This window comes from Schistocerca serialis, chromosome 1 (genome assembly GCF_023864345.2).
Source record: "Schistocerca serialis cubense isolate TAMUIC-IGC-003099 chromosome 1, iqSchSeri2.2, whole genome shotgun sequence".
In the NCBI taxonomy this organism is placed as follows: Eukaryota; Metazoa; Arthropoda; class Insecta; order Orthoptera; family Acrididae; genus Schistocerca; species Schistocerca serialis.
The window spans coordinates 1,198,054,976-1,198,071,098 of record NC_064638.1 but is presented as its reverse complement, the minus strand read 5'-3'; the positions used below and the strand labels follow the sequence as shown (position 1 = coordinate 1,198,071,098).

Sequence of the window (16,123 nt, the reverse complement as noted above, 5' to 3'; positions counted from 1 at the left end):
GTAATGGACACGGGAATTGTGCCAAGATGGGTACAGGCACGAAGGGCCGCAGATTGGGCAGCCGAAGCAGTTTTTATCAGTAATGAACCCGACCGCATCTTGCTCAGGGAGTCCACTTCGCCGAACTTGTCTTCAATGTGTTCCACAAAGAATAAAGGCTTGACACTGGTGAAAGTATCTCCATCAGTCCTGGTGCAAACTAGATAACGGGGGAAAGGTTTTGCCCCTAGACGACGGGCCTGACCCTCCTCCCAGGAGGTAGCCACGGAAGGGAAGGCCGAAGGGGCAAGAGAAGCAGCACTTGAGGAATCAGTACCACGCAGAGAGACGGCCGCAGAAGAGCGGCCAGAGGTTTGGACCCTTATGCGTTTCATCTGCATAGCGTCCGCCCTGATACCACCCACTCCGATCAGGGGCTCTCCTCACGGGCGCCACCCAGCCACAGCAAGGGCCGTCTGGCACGGCGGCCATTGCCGGGAGTTCCGATGCTCCAGGATGACGAGCAACCACTCCAAGGCATGCATGAGGAGGTCACAGCTCAGGTATCAGAAGTGTGATCCCTGTGTGTTCAGGGGGCTCAACCAAAAGGGTACATAGCGACCCCACCACACGGGCTGGCTACCGTGCTGGCTATGCACCCTAGCATCAGACAACGACGTAGAAGAAAAGGTGGAATATACTAGGAGGGCACACGTCGGAGACACTAGGTAAGGTGCTCTTCCCCAAATGGCTCACACTACGGAAGAGAAATTTTGGAATGGAGGTCAAACCCCAGAGGGGGACCAAGGAATGCCAAAAGGAGGAGATGATTACGCAACAAAGCCAGAGTGTAAAACCAACAGAACCAGGAGGATAGCGGGGGCCAACATAAGCAAGGACACCAATAGAGGGAGAGGAGAGGGCGAGGGGAAAGGGGTATGGAGGGGAAAGGAGGGGAAGGGAAAGGAAATGCAGCCCGGGAGAGAAAGAAGGCTGCAATGGCTCGGGGCCCCGTGCTCGCCACGCACGTATCCACGAAAGAGTTGTGGACCCCCTGGGGGGTCTCATTTTTGAGATGTTTGTATTCCTTTTTGCCTGCTTCATTTACTGCATTTTTATATTTTCTCCTTTCATCAATTAAATTCAATATTTCTTCTGTTACCCAAGGATTTCTACTAACCCTCTTCTTTTTACCTACTTGATCGTCTGCTGCCTTCACTACTTCATCCCTCAGAGCTACCCATTCTTCTTCTACTGTATTTCTTTCCCCCATTCCTTTCAATTGTTCCCTTATGCTCTCCCTGAAGCTCTGTACAACCTCTGGTTCTTTCAGTTTATCCAGGTCCCATCTCCTTAAATTCCCACCTTTTTGCAGTTTCTTCAGTTTTACTCTACAGGTCATAACCAACAGATTGTGGTCAGAGTCCACATCTGCCCCTGGAAATGTCTTACAATTTAAAACCTGGTTCCTAAATCTCTGTCTTACCATTATATAATCTATCTGATACCTTTTAGTATCTCCAGGATTCTTCCATGTATACAACCTTCTATCATTGTATGGAACTGAAACTAACAAAAAACAGTTCAGACAAGAACAGAAGCATTTGAAATATGGCACTACAGAAGAATGCTGATGATTAGATGGGTGGATCCACTATCTAATGAGGAGTTACTGAATCAAAATGAGGAAAAAAGAAATTTGGCTCGACTTGACTAAAAGAAGGGATCGGTTGATAGGACGCATCCTGAGGCCTGAAGTTGTTATCAATTTGATATGGAGGGAGGTGTGGGGAGTTGATAAAAACAACGAAGAATAATTACAAAAGATGTCTAATGCAAAATACTAACACTAAAGTTCTATAATTCAATGACACATGGTTCCAGACAACAGACATCAGTTAAACAGCTTTAATCTGTCATGTGTATTAAAAAATGTACATACATTTTGAATTTTAATACAAAACAAACTAGCAGCATGCTAAGTGAAAAATAGGTCTGCAACTTGTCTTATGATTGAAATAATTTATTACTCTAGGGCAGTCTCTGTATGTGGGCCATTACCTGTATTTGTCACACAACACTGATGTTTTAAAAATGGACACGTGTCCAAAATTAGTCACCATCGAGAAATAAAAAATAAATACTTCTCAATGCCACTTATTATGAACCACTTATTTCAATTGTAATATAAAATTAATAATTTTTTAATCTTTATTTTTATTAAAAGACTTTTGATCTTCTGATAGTTTGCTTTTATCATAAATAAGAACACACAAATTAATTTATTTTATTAAGTCTATTACACTATCTATGCTTGTGTAACACTTACTTGGAGATTCTGCAGGAAAATTCTGGTGCCCTCCTGTGTCACCACTAGGACTTTCAACACCTGACAGGTTAACAAGTGAGGTCGTCCTGTTTGGTGATTTAACCTTCAAACAAAATGCCACAAAAATGAACAGAAATGACAAAAATAAATAAAAAGGGAAAAGAAATCTTACTGAAATACTCACTTGAAATGAAGGTGTGTCTTTGAGTATGGGAGTGCCAAGATCATCATGGAAGCTTATAGAATCTTCCTGAAACAAACAAGATACTACATCAATAAGTGGAGTAATAGTTTCATCAGATAAACAGTGGTGACTACAAAACCAGAAAATGGCACCTAGATATCCATGTCAAGTCCAGCCTACACAAGGACCCAAAGTATAGGAGAGAATTTTCCAAAACAAGGGAGAAACCCATATCATAAGCACAGTCTTGTGCAGATATCCAAACAACATAATACGTTCTCTGTATCCACTTTTGCTTGCACTACTCATATTCAGCCAGGGAAACAGTACTAGAAAGCCCAAGAAACTCTACTTACAATGGGTATGACCTGAGGAAAGTCCAAAGCATTCATATGAAACTGTGAAGGGAACCCATATAACAAGTGAAACCTGGTGGATATTTGAACATGCAGAATCTTCCACTGGAGTTTATCTGTCATCTCCGTAACGCTTTCGCAACTACTAGATGATCATGTAACGAAGCGCGCTGCTCTCCGTTGGAACTTCTCTATCTCTTCTATGAACCCTATCTGGTACGGATCCCACACTGCTGAGCAGTATTCAAGCAGTGGGTGAACAAGCAAGCGTACTGTAACCTACTTCCTTTGTTTTCGGATTGCATTTCCTTAGGATTCTTCCAAAGAATCTCAGTCTGACATCTGCTTTACCAACAATCAAATTTATATGATCATTCCATTTTAAATCACTCCTAATGCGTACTCCCAGATAATTTATGGAATTAACTGCTTCCAGTTGCTGACCTGCTACTTTGTAGCTAAATGATAAGGGATCTGTCTTTCTATGTATTCGCAGCAAATTACACTTGTCTACATTGAGATTCAATTGCCATTCCCCGCACCATGCGTCAATTCGCTGCAGATCCTCCTGCATTTCAGTACAATTTTCCATTGTTACAACCTCTCGATATACCACAGCATCATCCGCAAAAAGCCTCGGTGAACTTCCGATGTCATCCACAAGGTCATTTATGTATACTGTGAATAGCAGCGGTCCTACAACACTCCCCTGCGTCACACCTGAAATCACTCTTACTTCGGAAGACTTCTCTCCATTGAGAATGACATGCTGCGTTCTGTTATCTAGGAACTCTTCAATCCAATCACACAATTGGTCTGATAGTCCATATACTCTTACTTTGTTCATTAAACAACTGTGGAGAACTGTATCGAACGCCTTGTGGAAGTCAAGAAACATGGCATCTACCTGTGAACCCGTGTCTATGGCCCTCTGAGTCTCGTGGACGAATAGCGCGAGCTGGGTTTCACACGACCGTCTTTTTCGAAACCCATGCTGATTCCTACAGAGTAGATTTCTAGTCTCCAGAAAAGCCATTATACTCTAATATAATACGTGTTCCAAAATTCTACAACTGATCGACGTTAGAGATATAGGTCTATAGTTTTGCACATCTGTTCGATGTCCCTTCTTGAAAACGGGGATGACCTGTGCCCTTTTCCAAGCCTTTGGAATGCTACGCTCTTCTAGAGACCTACGGTACACTGCTGCAAGAAGGGGGGCAAGTAAATTGATGTACCAGAAGTATGTATTGAGAGAGAGAGAGAGAGAGAGAGAGAGAGAGAGAGAGAGAGATACGCAATGACAGAAAGTTAACAAAAAATTCAGACTTTATACACTATGTTTAATATTGTTTAACTATAACGGAAAATGCAGGATTTAATGATCACACTATTATGAATACTTGCTACTCACCATATAGAGGAGACACTGAGTCACAGACAGGCACATCGCGAAGGCTGCTATACATTAGGCTTTTGGCCAAAAGACCTCCTTCTGAAGTCAAAAATAAACACACATTCACACAAGCATTACTCAAACACACATGACCACAGCCTCTGGCAGCTGAGACTGGACTGAGTACAGCAAAAGTGACTGATGGGAGAAGCAATCTGTGGGTGGTGGGGGTAACGAGGAGGCTGGGGTTGGAAGGGGGAGAAATATCACTAGTGGGGTGGGGAAAGTACAGTACTGCTTGAGGAGCTTGCAAACAAGAGGCATGGGGTAGTGGACTGGAAATGGTGAAATGTAGAAGAGGATAAAGAGAGATTAGTGGGTGCACTGGTGAAATAGAACGATCTGTAGCACTGGAATGAGAGGAGGAGATAACTAGATGAAGGACAAGTGCTAACTACTCCCTGTTTTTCCATCTACCTATTCCATTCCCTACTTCCACTCCAGCACTACACTGCCTTCTACTTCACCAACGCAACCACAGTCTTTTTCCGCTCCTCTACTTACCCTCTAAAACCTCCCAATTGCACCTAACAGCCTCACCCTATCACAACCACGGCCCTACAAGCTCCCACAAGCAGCTCTACACATTCCCTCACCTCTACCCTGCGATAACACTCCCTCCCCACCCAAGTCTCCTATATAACCCCGCTGTATGCAGTCTGGCCTCAGAGGCCTCAGAGACAGTGGTTGTGATTGTGTGAATTTTCTACTTTAGAAGAAGGCCTTTTAGCCACAAGCTTAAATGTATAGCAGTCTTTTTGTTTCTCCTGTCTGCAACTCAATGTCTCCTCTATATGGTGAGTAGCACGCTATCCTTTTCAGAATATTGTCAATATGAAACTATACTTTTGTTGACAGGTTCTACAAGCATGAGTAGCATGTTTGTAGGGAATCTGTCAACAAAAACAAAGTGTGAAGCACATCATGGGGCTGGAACATGAGACTGACCTTCTGCAGAAGGGCACTAGGTGCCTGAAAGAAGTTGAGAAATTAAATTTTTTTATTTGCAACTGATTCTTATTATTTCATTATGTTGGTACATCATTATTTAAAAATAAAAATGGTCAATGTCACATCTCAGTACATACCACACACCCTTACTACTGTAATGTAGACACACACACACACACACACACACACACACACAAACAAACAAACAAACAAACTTACCATATTACTTTGATATCGCATGAGTTGTTCATCTGCCTTTCGTAATTTCTGCTTCAAAACTTTTATTTCTTCTTCCAGTGGTATTACAACTGAACGTAGGACTTCTGCATCTTCTTGGGCCTTAAAATACAAGGAAAAATATTTTACTTTCAATAGTAGGATCATTTCATGCTAATTAACCAAATCTTTAAAATCAACTTACTTTCACAATCTTCGTCTTAATGACATAGAACAGAAATTTTAAACACAACTAAAATTAAACCTGCTGTGCGCAACAGCTCCTACACATGCTTGGAATGTCACTTCTGGAGCACCATGTTCAGTCACAATGCTTTCCAAAGTTACTTAAATTTTACTAGGTGTTCCACAGTTACATCTGATTTAATTAAGAGTTTTTAGTTTTCTCCTTCTGAAATATTCATATAACCAAATCAGCTTTGTTATGGAATAAATACATTCCTTACAAAGATTGGGGAGGGGCATAAAAAGCACTGTCAGTCCCGCCTTGTATATAAGCTGCAATGACATGTTTTCAGGACTTATAAATATATTGTTTATTATGGAGTAAACATATCTCTTACACAGATGAACAAAAAAATGGAAAGCACTGTCAGCTCCACCTAGTATACAAGCTGCAATGACAGTTTCTGGACTAACAAGCATACTGTTTGTTTTGTTTACTTGAACAGTATGATGTTTACATTTAAATTTCTCTGTTATTCTTTTCTGAGTTGAAAGAGCCAGAGGAAATAAAGGTAGCCTGATATAACATCAAAAAGCCTTCTTACAGAGTGGCTACAAGTACTGTCATTCATCACTGCTGCTCCAAGGCCTGAGTGACAGAGGGATGACAACACTGGCAGCACCACGTGCAGAAAAGAGGAGTTTACTGAAGTACAAGTGAGATTTTCATGTGCGGGGTTTAGAAACATGAACATGTTGAGGTAGAACATATGTGACTGATTAAGACACCAAGAAAGAGTCCAATTGTGGTACAGGTGTAAGGGAAGCAATTGTAAAAAGTGAAGATGCTTCTTAAATATTAAAATGCACACAGTACACAATTTAATTTTTTTTTATTTACAGAGCCAAAAGGGTGTGCTTGTCCACACACACACAAATGTGCAAATAAGGAGCTAAGCTGTAATCTAGACTGCCAAAACACTTCTTTGACCTATGTGTTTAGCAAAACAAAAATAAAATACAAACATGCTACACATGACGTATCCACAACATATTCATATATGAGTGAAAACAGCAAAGCACGATTATGCAAGAATAAATGACTAAGTAACTTAATAAATGTCGAAGATGAATTATTTATTTATAATTTCATCATAAATATTGTTCCCATAGTACGAAATAGACATTTAGGTCATGGTAAAATACGTTGTCTATGTGATACTTACTGCCATCTTTACATGTGTGTATTACTATCACATGACCTTTGCCAGTTCAGCGTATACATAGTATTTTAAGTGTCGGCAAAAGCATACTAAAATGTCAATTAAAATGAAATACAAAAACAAATTTTGCATTAAATAGTTTGCCTACAATCTAGATTAGAGTTACTACACATTTCAAATGATGAGAATAATATTTAGTTTTTGTTAGCTGTGCCTCTAACATTTACATTATACACAGAAGAGGCTCATCAGTCTTTTACGAAATGATCATCCCTTTCCACTTTTGAAGCAAATGTCTGCATATTTAATGAAATTTGAATCATGGGCAAAACCATGAGAAATTTTAATTAAAACCAGCAACTGTACACAGGAAACTTACAATTTAAATTGTGTTCATGAGGTGTGAGTATGTTTACCAACACATACTGTCATGCTGTCGGTGCGTCTGTCTCAAGTAATTAACTGTGTTCACTTTAATTAAAGATCTGATTCCATTGCCTCTCATTGTCTAATTAAGGATGTAAATAAACGTGTAAGCAGCTCACTCGACATGCCTTGACGAGTGCTTTTACACAGTAGGTAAGAATCGTACTCAGCTGTTAGGTTTACTGGTATATGCAGCATATGTACAAACATGTTCAAAGCTCTCTACTCTTTGTGCGAAACCCAAACACTCTCATGCTGTCACATTTGGACTCTAGAGGGTTTGACAGGAGCATGTGCACCAGCCGCTGTTACCTGGTCCTGCCTCAGTATCTCCTTAAAGACTTTTGTCAAATATCAGAACGTATTGGCCAAGCAGCCACACACTCAAGTTGCCGCGTTTAATCAAAACAGATCACATAGGTTTCTTTACTATCTGTTGTAATCACAACATCTGTAGTTTGGGTCCTCGGGACTCTGTTATGAGGTGTTCATGTACTCATTCACAATAAGTCGTACTGGGGAAACCACTGGTTTCTGGACCTGGATTATTTGCTTGTTTCATAGGTAACAGTCGAGTACCATGTATATCTATACAGCACTACTTTATATCAAAAGCAACTTGAGTGACACCAGGAAGAACATGCACTATGACAACACTACATGCAAATTGGCCTGCGATATCCCAAGAGACAGACTGACAAAAATACGATACTCACACATGACAACATGTTTAAAGTTTTTAATAAATTTCCAAAACCTGCCCAGTCCTCACACTATACTATCTTTAAAGTTCAGATTTTGCACTCATTGAAATAAAAAATGTTAATATTGGTCAGTCCAGCCATACTCGTCCTGTAAGGTAACGAAAATTTTTGAAATAAAAAAATTTATTATTAGTCAGTCTGTTCACAGTGGCCAGACACAACGGTCATGTATGTGCGAGCTGTGAATGTGTGTGTTTTCTACTTCAGAAGAAGGCTTTTGGCCGAAAGCTAAAATGTATAGCAGTCTTTCCAGTACGCCTGTCTGATAGTCAGTGTCTCCCTATACGGTGATTAGCAATCTGCCATTTCTATTACATTGTTGTTTATATTAGTTAAATATTGTGAAAAAGTAGCATTAAATTTTAAATCAATGTGACACTTTTTCCCCACTCCGGCTGTTTTTTATTTAAACTTTTTCTTTGTTTCACAATTGGTTTCAACCTTTTCAACCATTTTCCAGTGATTAGCTGTACAGAAAAGCACTCTTTATTATGGTACTAACATATTGGTAACAATAAAAGACTTAACACAACTCAAACAGGAGACAGGACAAGAAACACACGCAATAAGGGGATTGTATGGCAAGAGACAGACATCAGAACATGAGATGTAGTGGATCGCTTGTAAGAAGCTGAACTGCACAAGTCAGTTACTGAATGGAAACACTATGAATAACAAAAAGTAAATGAAAGACATGAAAATAATTATGAAAGTTGCTAAAAAAATTAATGTAGCAAGTATGCGGTATTTGTTCCTGTGTGTTGTCTTGCAGCTGGCACAGTTTTTTATCAGAATTTCTGCCAGTAATGGTTTGAAAAGAGAGCACCCAGATGGCTCCACTGACAAAACGAACAGCAGTCAATTTAGTGACAAGTGGCAAGAGTATGGTTTCTCGATATTTTTAAAAATATCAACAGTTCTACCATCATATCCAACCAGAATGCATTGTCACATGAATAGCAATCTGGAGTGGGGCAAGCTAACGGGAGGGGAGGAATAGCAGGGGGAGGGGGTGGACGACAACAGCACTCCCTGGTGGGGCATTGGGGGACTACAGGGTGAGACTGCCATCTGCATCATCGGGCGGGGGAAGGGGAGGGGGGAGGAAAAAACAGGGAGCATGAAAGGAGAGGAGTATGCAAGGGGAAAGGATGGGTGGGTCATTGGCAGAGGGTGGCACACAACAAGGGTGATGGGACATGAAAAGGGAAGAGGTGACTGGACAGGGGGAGAAACTGCTGCGTGGAGAGTATGGGGACAATAGGTTATTGGAAGTTGAGGCTGGGGTAATTTCGGGAGTGGAGAACTCTTTGTAAGGATAAATCCCACCTACGCAGTTCAGAAAAGCTGGTGGTGTAGGGCAGGACCCAGACCCAAGCTGCATGTTGTGGCACAGGGTGGTCTCCTATTCTCTTGGCCACAGTTTGGCAGTGGCCATTCATCCTGTTGGACAACTGGCTGATAGTCATACAAATATAAACAGCTGTGTAATGGCTGCAGCAGAACTGGAATACGACACTGTTGCTTTCACAGGTGGCTCAGCCTTTGGTGGGGCAATGGGGCAAAGATAACCCTGTGACAGGATGGAAAGAGTTAAGTGCTGAATGGGTGGATTGGGCAGGTCTCGCATCCCTGTGGCAAGGGGCCGTGACTGGGAGTGGCATAGGGATGGACTAGGATGTTGTGGCTGTTGGGTGGGCAACAGAACAACACTACAGAAAGGGTGGAAAGGATATTGTGGGAAAGATCTTGGGTGTCCCTCATTTCAGGTCATGATAGTAGACAATCAAAAGCCCTGGTGACTGATGTGGTTCAGTTATTATACCATCATGCCCTGAAATGAGGGACATCCTATCCAAGATACTCCCCATTCCTCCTAAAGAGGTGTTGCGTTGCCAACAAAACCTCCACAACATCCTTGTCCATGCTCGTGTCACTCCTAATTCCAACACTTTGCCAAAAGAATCATATCCCTTTGGAAGACCAAGGTGCAAGACCTGCTCAACCCACCCACCCAGCACTTCCTACTCCAGTCATGTCACAGTGTTATCTTATCCCATCAAAGGCTGAGCCACCGTGAAGGCAACTGTGTAATATTCCAGCTCTGACGCAGCCCTATTCACCAGCTTTCCAAACTGCTCAGATGGACATTACCCTTACAACACTTTCTCAACTCCCGAAATTATCCCAGCCTCAACCTACAGTAACCTATAACCTACTGTTGACACACATTCCACTCAACAATTTCCACCCCCTCTATCCTATCACCTCCTCCCTTTTCATGTCCCCTCACCCTCATTGTGTCCATGCTCTGCCAATGCATCTGTCCATCTCTTCCCCTTCCCTGCTTCTCTCCTTTCAAGCGCAGTCCCCCCCCCCCACACACACACACACCACCTGACACTGCACTTGGCAGTCTCATCAGGTCACCACCTAATCCCTGCAAGCCCTTTCATACAGCACACTTGTCTCTCCACACTCGTATCCTGCTATCCTCCGCCTTCCCCTGCCCATTCCACACTGCTGTTCATGTGACAGTTGCATTCTGGTCGGAGCTACTGGCGGTAGCAGCCACGTGTCCATGAGGTGTTCTTATTTGTGTGAATGTGTGTTGGTTTGATTTTGGCCAAAGCCTTCTCCAAAAAAAGAAAAACTGGCTCTGACTGAAGTTATGTGGACCTTAGTACCAAGCCTAAGTGAACTCGAGTTAATTAACGGTTGCTTTTATGGGCCACCTGATTCCATTGTAACAATTTCAGAATCACTCATGAAAAGTCTGTACTCAGTAGTGCTGAAATACCCAGATCATTCAGTATTGGTTGAAGGTGACTTTAATCAACAGAGTATAGACTGGGACAGCTATGGATTCATTGCAGGTGGTATGGGCAGCAGCCTTGTAAAGTACTTTTGAACACGTTTTCAAAAAACGTGCTTTGAAAGACTAGTTAGACAACCCACAAGCAATTGACATATTTTAGACCTTACAGGCAAAATACAGGCTGACCTTATCGACAGTGTCAACATACTTACTCTGCAAGCCACTGTATGGTACATGGCACAGGGTGCCCTGTGCAACAACTAGTCATTTCCTTTCTTGTTCCCCTTGCAAATAGAGTGAGGGAATAACGATCGTCTAAAAGCCTGTGTATGAGCCCTAATATCTCACACTTTATCTCCATGGTCCTGATGTGAAATGTACTTTGGCGACAGTAGAATCGTTCTGTGGTCTGCTTAAAATGTCAGTTCTCTACATTTACTCGATCATGTTTCTCGCAAAGAATGTTGCCTTTCCTCCGGGAATTTCCATTTAAGATTTCAAAGCATCTCCCTAACACTTGCGTGTTTTTTTAACCTACCAATAACAAATCTAGCAGCCCATCTCTGAATTGCCTCGACTCTTTCCTTTAATCTGATCAAGTGCTGATCCCAAACACTCGAGCAGTACTCAGAAATGGGTCAAATTAGAGTTATATCCAGTCTCCTTTATAGATTAACCGCATTTCCTTGAAATTCTTCCAATAATCTGAAGTTGACCATTCACCTTAACTACTACAATTTTTACATGCTCGTTCCATTTCATATTGCTTTGAACTGTTATGCCTAGATATTTGATAAATGTCTTTGTCAAGCAGCACACTACTAATGCTGTATTCACATCTTCCCAGTCATCTGCATTAACTCACAGTTTTCTATATTCTGAGCTAGCTGCTATTAATCACACCAAGTAGAAATTGTCTACATTATCTTGTATCCTAGTACAGTGACTTGACAATGACACCTTCCCGTACACCCCAGCATCATCAGCAAAGAGTTGCAGATGGCTGCTCACCCTGTCTGCCATATCATTATGTACACATACAATAACAGCAGTCCTATCACACTTCCATAAGGCACTCCTGATGATGAAGATTGAGACAGTAATTAGTCATTATGATATCATCATGACAATGGTCACTAAAAATAGTAACTCCATCAAGAAGGCTAGGAGAGTATTTATGCTAGAAAAACCAGCTAAGCAGTTGATAGCATCCTACTTAGACAATGGGTGGCTATCATTCAGCTCCATTATGACAGACACATAGGAACGATAGCCAATGTGCCAAGTAAGTGGATTAAGGATGGAAAGGACCCTCCTTGACTTAATAACCAAATCTGGGGAATGCTGCGGTCTCAGAGATTCTTGCAATACCAGTTAAAAAAAGAATGTGTAAATGTCAACAGGCAAAGGTTGACAGAAATTTGTGTGTCTGTAAGATAATAGCGCAAAGCAAATCAACAACTTCCACCACCATAGCTGGGTGGAAGAAGTTGAAGAGAGCCCGAGAAAATTTTGGTCACCTTTAAAATCACAAAGCTTCAAAGGCTTCTATCCAGTCACTCATTGACCAGTCTGGAATGGATATAGAACATGGATAGCTGAAGTTTTGAATTTCATGTTTAAGAACTCATTCATGCTGGAGAACCGTACGTACATACCATTGTTTGACTGTCCCACAGACTTCCACATTGCGCACATAGAAATAGGCATCTCTGTAATAGAGAAGCAACTGAAAGGGTTCAAAACAAATAAGTTGCCAGGTGCAAATGGAATCCCAATTTTATTTTACTTCACTTGCATTTATCGAAAATCACTTGCCTGGCGCAAAGTTCCAAGTGACTGGAAAAAGCACAGGTGAACTCCTGTGTATGAAAATGGTAGAAGAACGGACCTGCAAAATTGCAGGCCAATATCATTAACATTGGTTTGCTGTAGAATGCTTGAACATATCCCGAGTTTGAATGTAATAAATTTCCTGGGGGACAGAAAGGTTCCTCTCCACAAATCAGCAAGGATTTAGAAAGCATCACTCATGTAGAACTCAGCGTGCCCTTTCCTCTCATAATATCCTACAAACCATGGATGGAGGGGAACAGGATGATTCCATACTTCTAGATTTCTGTAGGACCTGGATAAACTGAAAAACCAGAGGTTGTACAGAGTTTCAGTGAGAGCATAAGGGAACAATTGACAGGAATGGGGGAAAGAAGTATAGTAGAAGAAGAATGGGTAGCTATGAGGAATGAAGTAGTGAAGGCAGCAGACGATCATGTAGGTAAAAAGACGAGGGCTAGTAGAAATCCTTGAGTAACAGAAGAAATATTGAATTTAATTGATGAAAGGAGAAAACATAAAAATGCAGTAAATGAAGCAGGCAAAAAGGAATACAAACGTCTCAAAAATGAGATCGACAGGGAGTGCAAAATGGCTAAGCAGGGATGGCTAGAGGACAAATGCAAGGATGTAGAGGCTTATCTCACTAGGGGTAAGATAGATACTGCCTACAGGAAAATTAAAGATACCTTTGGAGGAAAGAGAGCCACTTGAATGAATATCAAGAGCTCAGATGGAAACCCAGTTCTAAGCAAAGAGGGGAAAGCAGAACAGTGGAAGGAGTATACAGAGGGTCTATACAAGGGCGACGTACTTGAGGACAATATTATGGAAATGGAAGAGGATGTAGATGAAGATGAAATGGGAGATATGATACTGCGTGAAGAGTTTGACAGAGCACTGAAGGACCTGAGTCGAAACAAGGCCCCGGGAGTAGACAACATTCCATTAGAACTACTGACGGCCTTGGGAGAGCCAGTCCTGACAAAACTCTACCACCTGGTGAGCAAGATGTATGAGACAGGCGAAATACCCTCAGACTTCAAGAAGAATTTAATAATTCCAATCCCAAAGAAAGCAGGTGTTGACAGATGTGAAAGTTACCGAACTATCAGTTTAATAAATCACAGCTGCAAAATACTAACACGAATTCTTTACAGATGAATGGAAAAACTGGTAGAAGCCAACCTCGGGGAAGATCAGTTTGGATTCCGTAGAAATATTGGAACACGTGAGGCAATACTGACCTTACGATTTATCTTGGAAGAAAGATTAAGGAAAGGCAAACCTACGTTTGTAGCATTAGTAGACTTAGAGAAAGCTTTTGACAATGTTGACTGGAATACTCTCTTTCAAATTCTGAAGGTAGCAGGGATAAAATACAGGGAGCGAAAGACTATTTACAATTTGTACAAAAACCAGATGGCAGTTATAAGAGTCGAGGGGCATGAAAGGGAAGCAGTGTTTGGGAAGGGAGTGAGACAGGCTTGTAGTCTCTCCCCGATGTTATTCAATCTGTATATTGAGCAAGCAGTAAAGGAAACAAAAGAAAAATTCGGAGTAGGTATTAAAATCCATGGAAAAGAAATAAAAACTATGAGGTTCGCCGATGACATTGTAATTCTGTCAGAGACAGCAAAGGACTTGGAAGAGCAGAATGGACAGTGTGTTGAAAGGAGGATATAAGATGAACACCAACAAAAGCAAAATGAGGATAATGGAATGTAGTCGAATTAAGTCGGGTGATGCTGAGGGAATTAGATTAGGAAATGAGACACTTAAAGTAGTAAAGGAGTTTTGCTATTTGGGGAGCAAAATAACTGATGATGGTCAAAGTAGAGGAGATATAAAATGTAGACTGGCAATGGCAAGAAAGCCTTTCTGAAGAAGAGAAATTTGTTAACATCGAGTATAGATTTAAGTGTCAGGAAGGCATTTCTGAAAGTATTTGTATGGAGTGTAGCCATGTATGAAAGTGAAACATGGACAATAAATAGTTTAGACAAGAAGAGAATAGAAGCTTTCGAAATGTGGTTCTACAGAAGAATGTTGAAGATTAGATGGGTAGATCACATAACTAATGATGAGGTATTGAATAGGATTGGGTAGAAGAGAAATTTGTGGCACAACTTGACTAGAAGAAGGCATCGGTTGGTAGGACATGTTCTGTGGCATCAAGGGATCACCAATTTAGTATTGGAAGGCAGTGTGGAGGGTAAAAATCATAGAGGGAGACCAAGAGATGAATACACCAAGCAGATTCAGAAGGATGTAGGTTGCAATAAGTACTGGGAGATGAAGAAGCTTGCACAGGATAGGGTAGCATGGAGAGCTGCATCAAACCAGTCTCAGGACTGAAGACAAAAATTTGATTAATAGAACCCAGCATTTTGTCCTCAATGGTGAGTGTTCGTCAGAGGAAAGAGTATTGTCAGGAGCACCCCAGAGAAGTGTGATACAACTACTCTTCTTCTCTATATAAATAAATAATCTGACAGGCCGAGTGAGAAGCAATCAGTGGCTGTTTGTTGATGATGGTGATGTGTATGAGGTGTCATCACTGAGTGACTGTAGGATGATACAAGATGACTTGGACAAAATTTCCAGTTGGTGTAACAAATAGCAGCTTGCTCTAAATGAAGAAAAATTTAAGTTAAAGTAAACAAGTGGAAAAAACAAACCCATAATGTTCTAATACAGCGTTAGTACGGTACCACGGTCGCAGGTTTGAATCCTGCCTCCGGCATGGATGTGTGTAAGGTCCTTGGGTTAGTTAGGTTTAAGTAGTTCTAAGTTCTACGGAACTGATGACCTCAGAAGTTAAGTCCCATAGTGCTCAGAGCCATTTGAACCAGTTTGAACATAAATTAAATATTTAGGCCTAATGTTGAAAAGTGATAGGAAATGGAACGAGCATGTGAGGAATATAGAAGGGAAGCAGATTGGTTAACTTCGGTTTATTGGGAGAATATCAGGGAAGTGTTATTCATCGGTAAATGAGACCATGTGTACAACAGTAGTGTGACCCATCCTTGAGTACTGCTATAGTGTTTGAAATCCGCAGCAGATTGGATTAAAGGAAGACATCGAAGCAATTCACACGTGGGCTGTCAGATTTGTCACCGGTAGGTCAGAACAACATGCGAGTATTGTGGACATGCTTCGTGAACTCATGTTGATATCCCTGTAGGGAAAATGACATTCTTTTCGTAGAACATCAGTGAATAAATTTAGAAAACTGGTATTTGCAGCTTACTGCAGAACGATTATACTGCCATCAACATATATTTCATGTAAGCACCATAGAGATAAGATATAAGAAGCGAGGGCTCGTACAGAGGCTTTTAGACAGTCTTCATTCTCTTGTTCTATTTGCAAGAAGAACAGGAAAGGCAATGACTG

General features: G+C 41.3%; 1 protein-coding gene across 2 annotated transcripts in view; it reads right to left on the bottom strand.

Moving 5' to 3' along the window:
* The window catches only part of LOC126418927 (rab GTPase-binding effector protein 1), a 200,376-nt gene that overhangs the window by 82,177 nt on the left and 102,076 nt on the right, over positions 1 to 16,123 (bottom strand). For both annotated transcript variants that reach the window (XM_050085958.1, XM_050085966.1), the window contains exons 5-7: positions 5,475 to 5,594; positions 2,493 to 2,558; positions 2,309 to 2,411 (exon numbers count right to left, since the gene is read on the bottom strand). In XM_050085958.1, the coding sequence (XP_049941915.1) occupies positions 2,309 to 2,411; positions 2,493 to 2,558; positions 5,475 to 5,594 (289 nt within the window). The remainder of the gene's footprint in view (positions 1 to 2,308; positions 2,412 to 2,492; positions 2,559 to 5,474; positions 5,595 to 16,123) is intronic.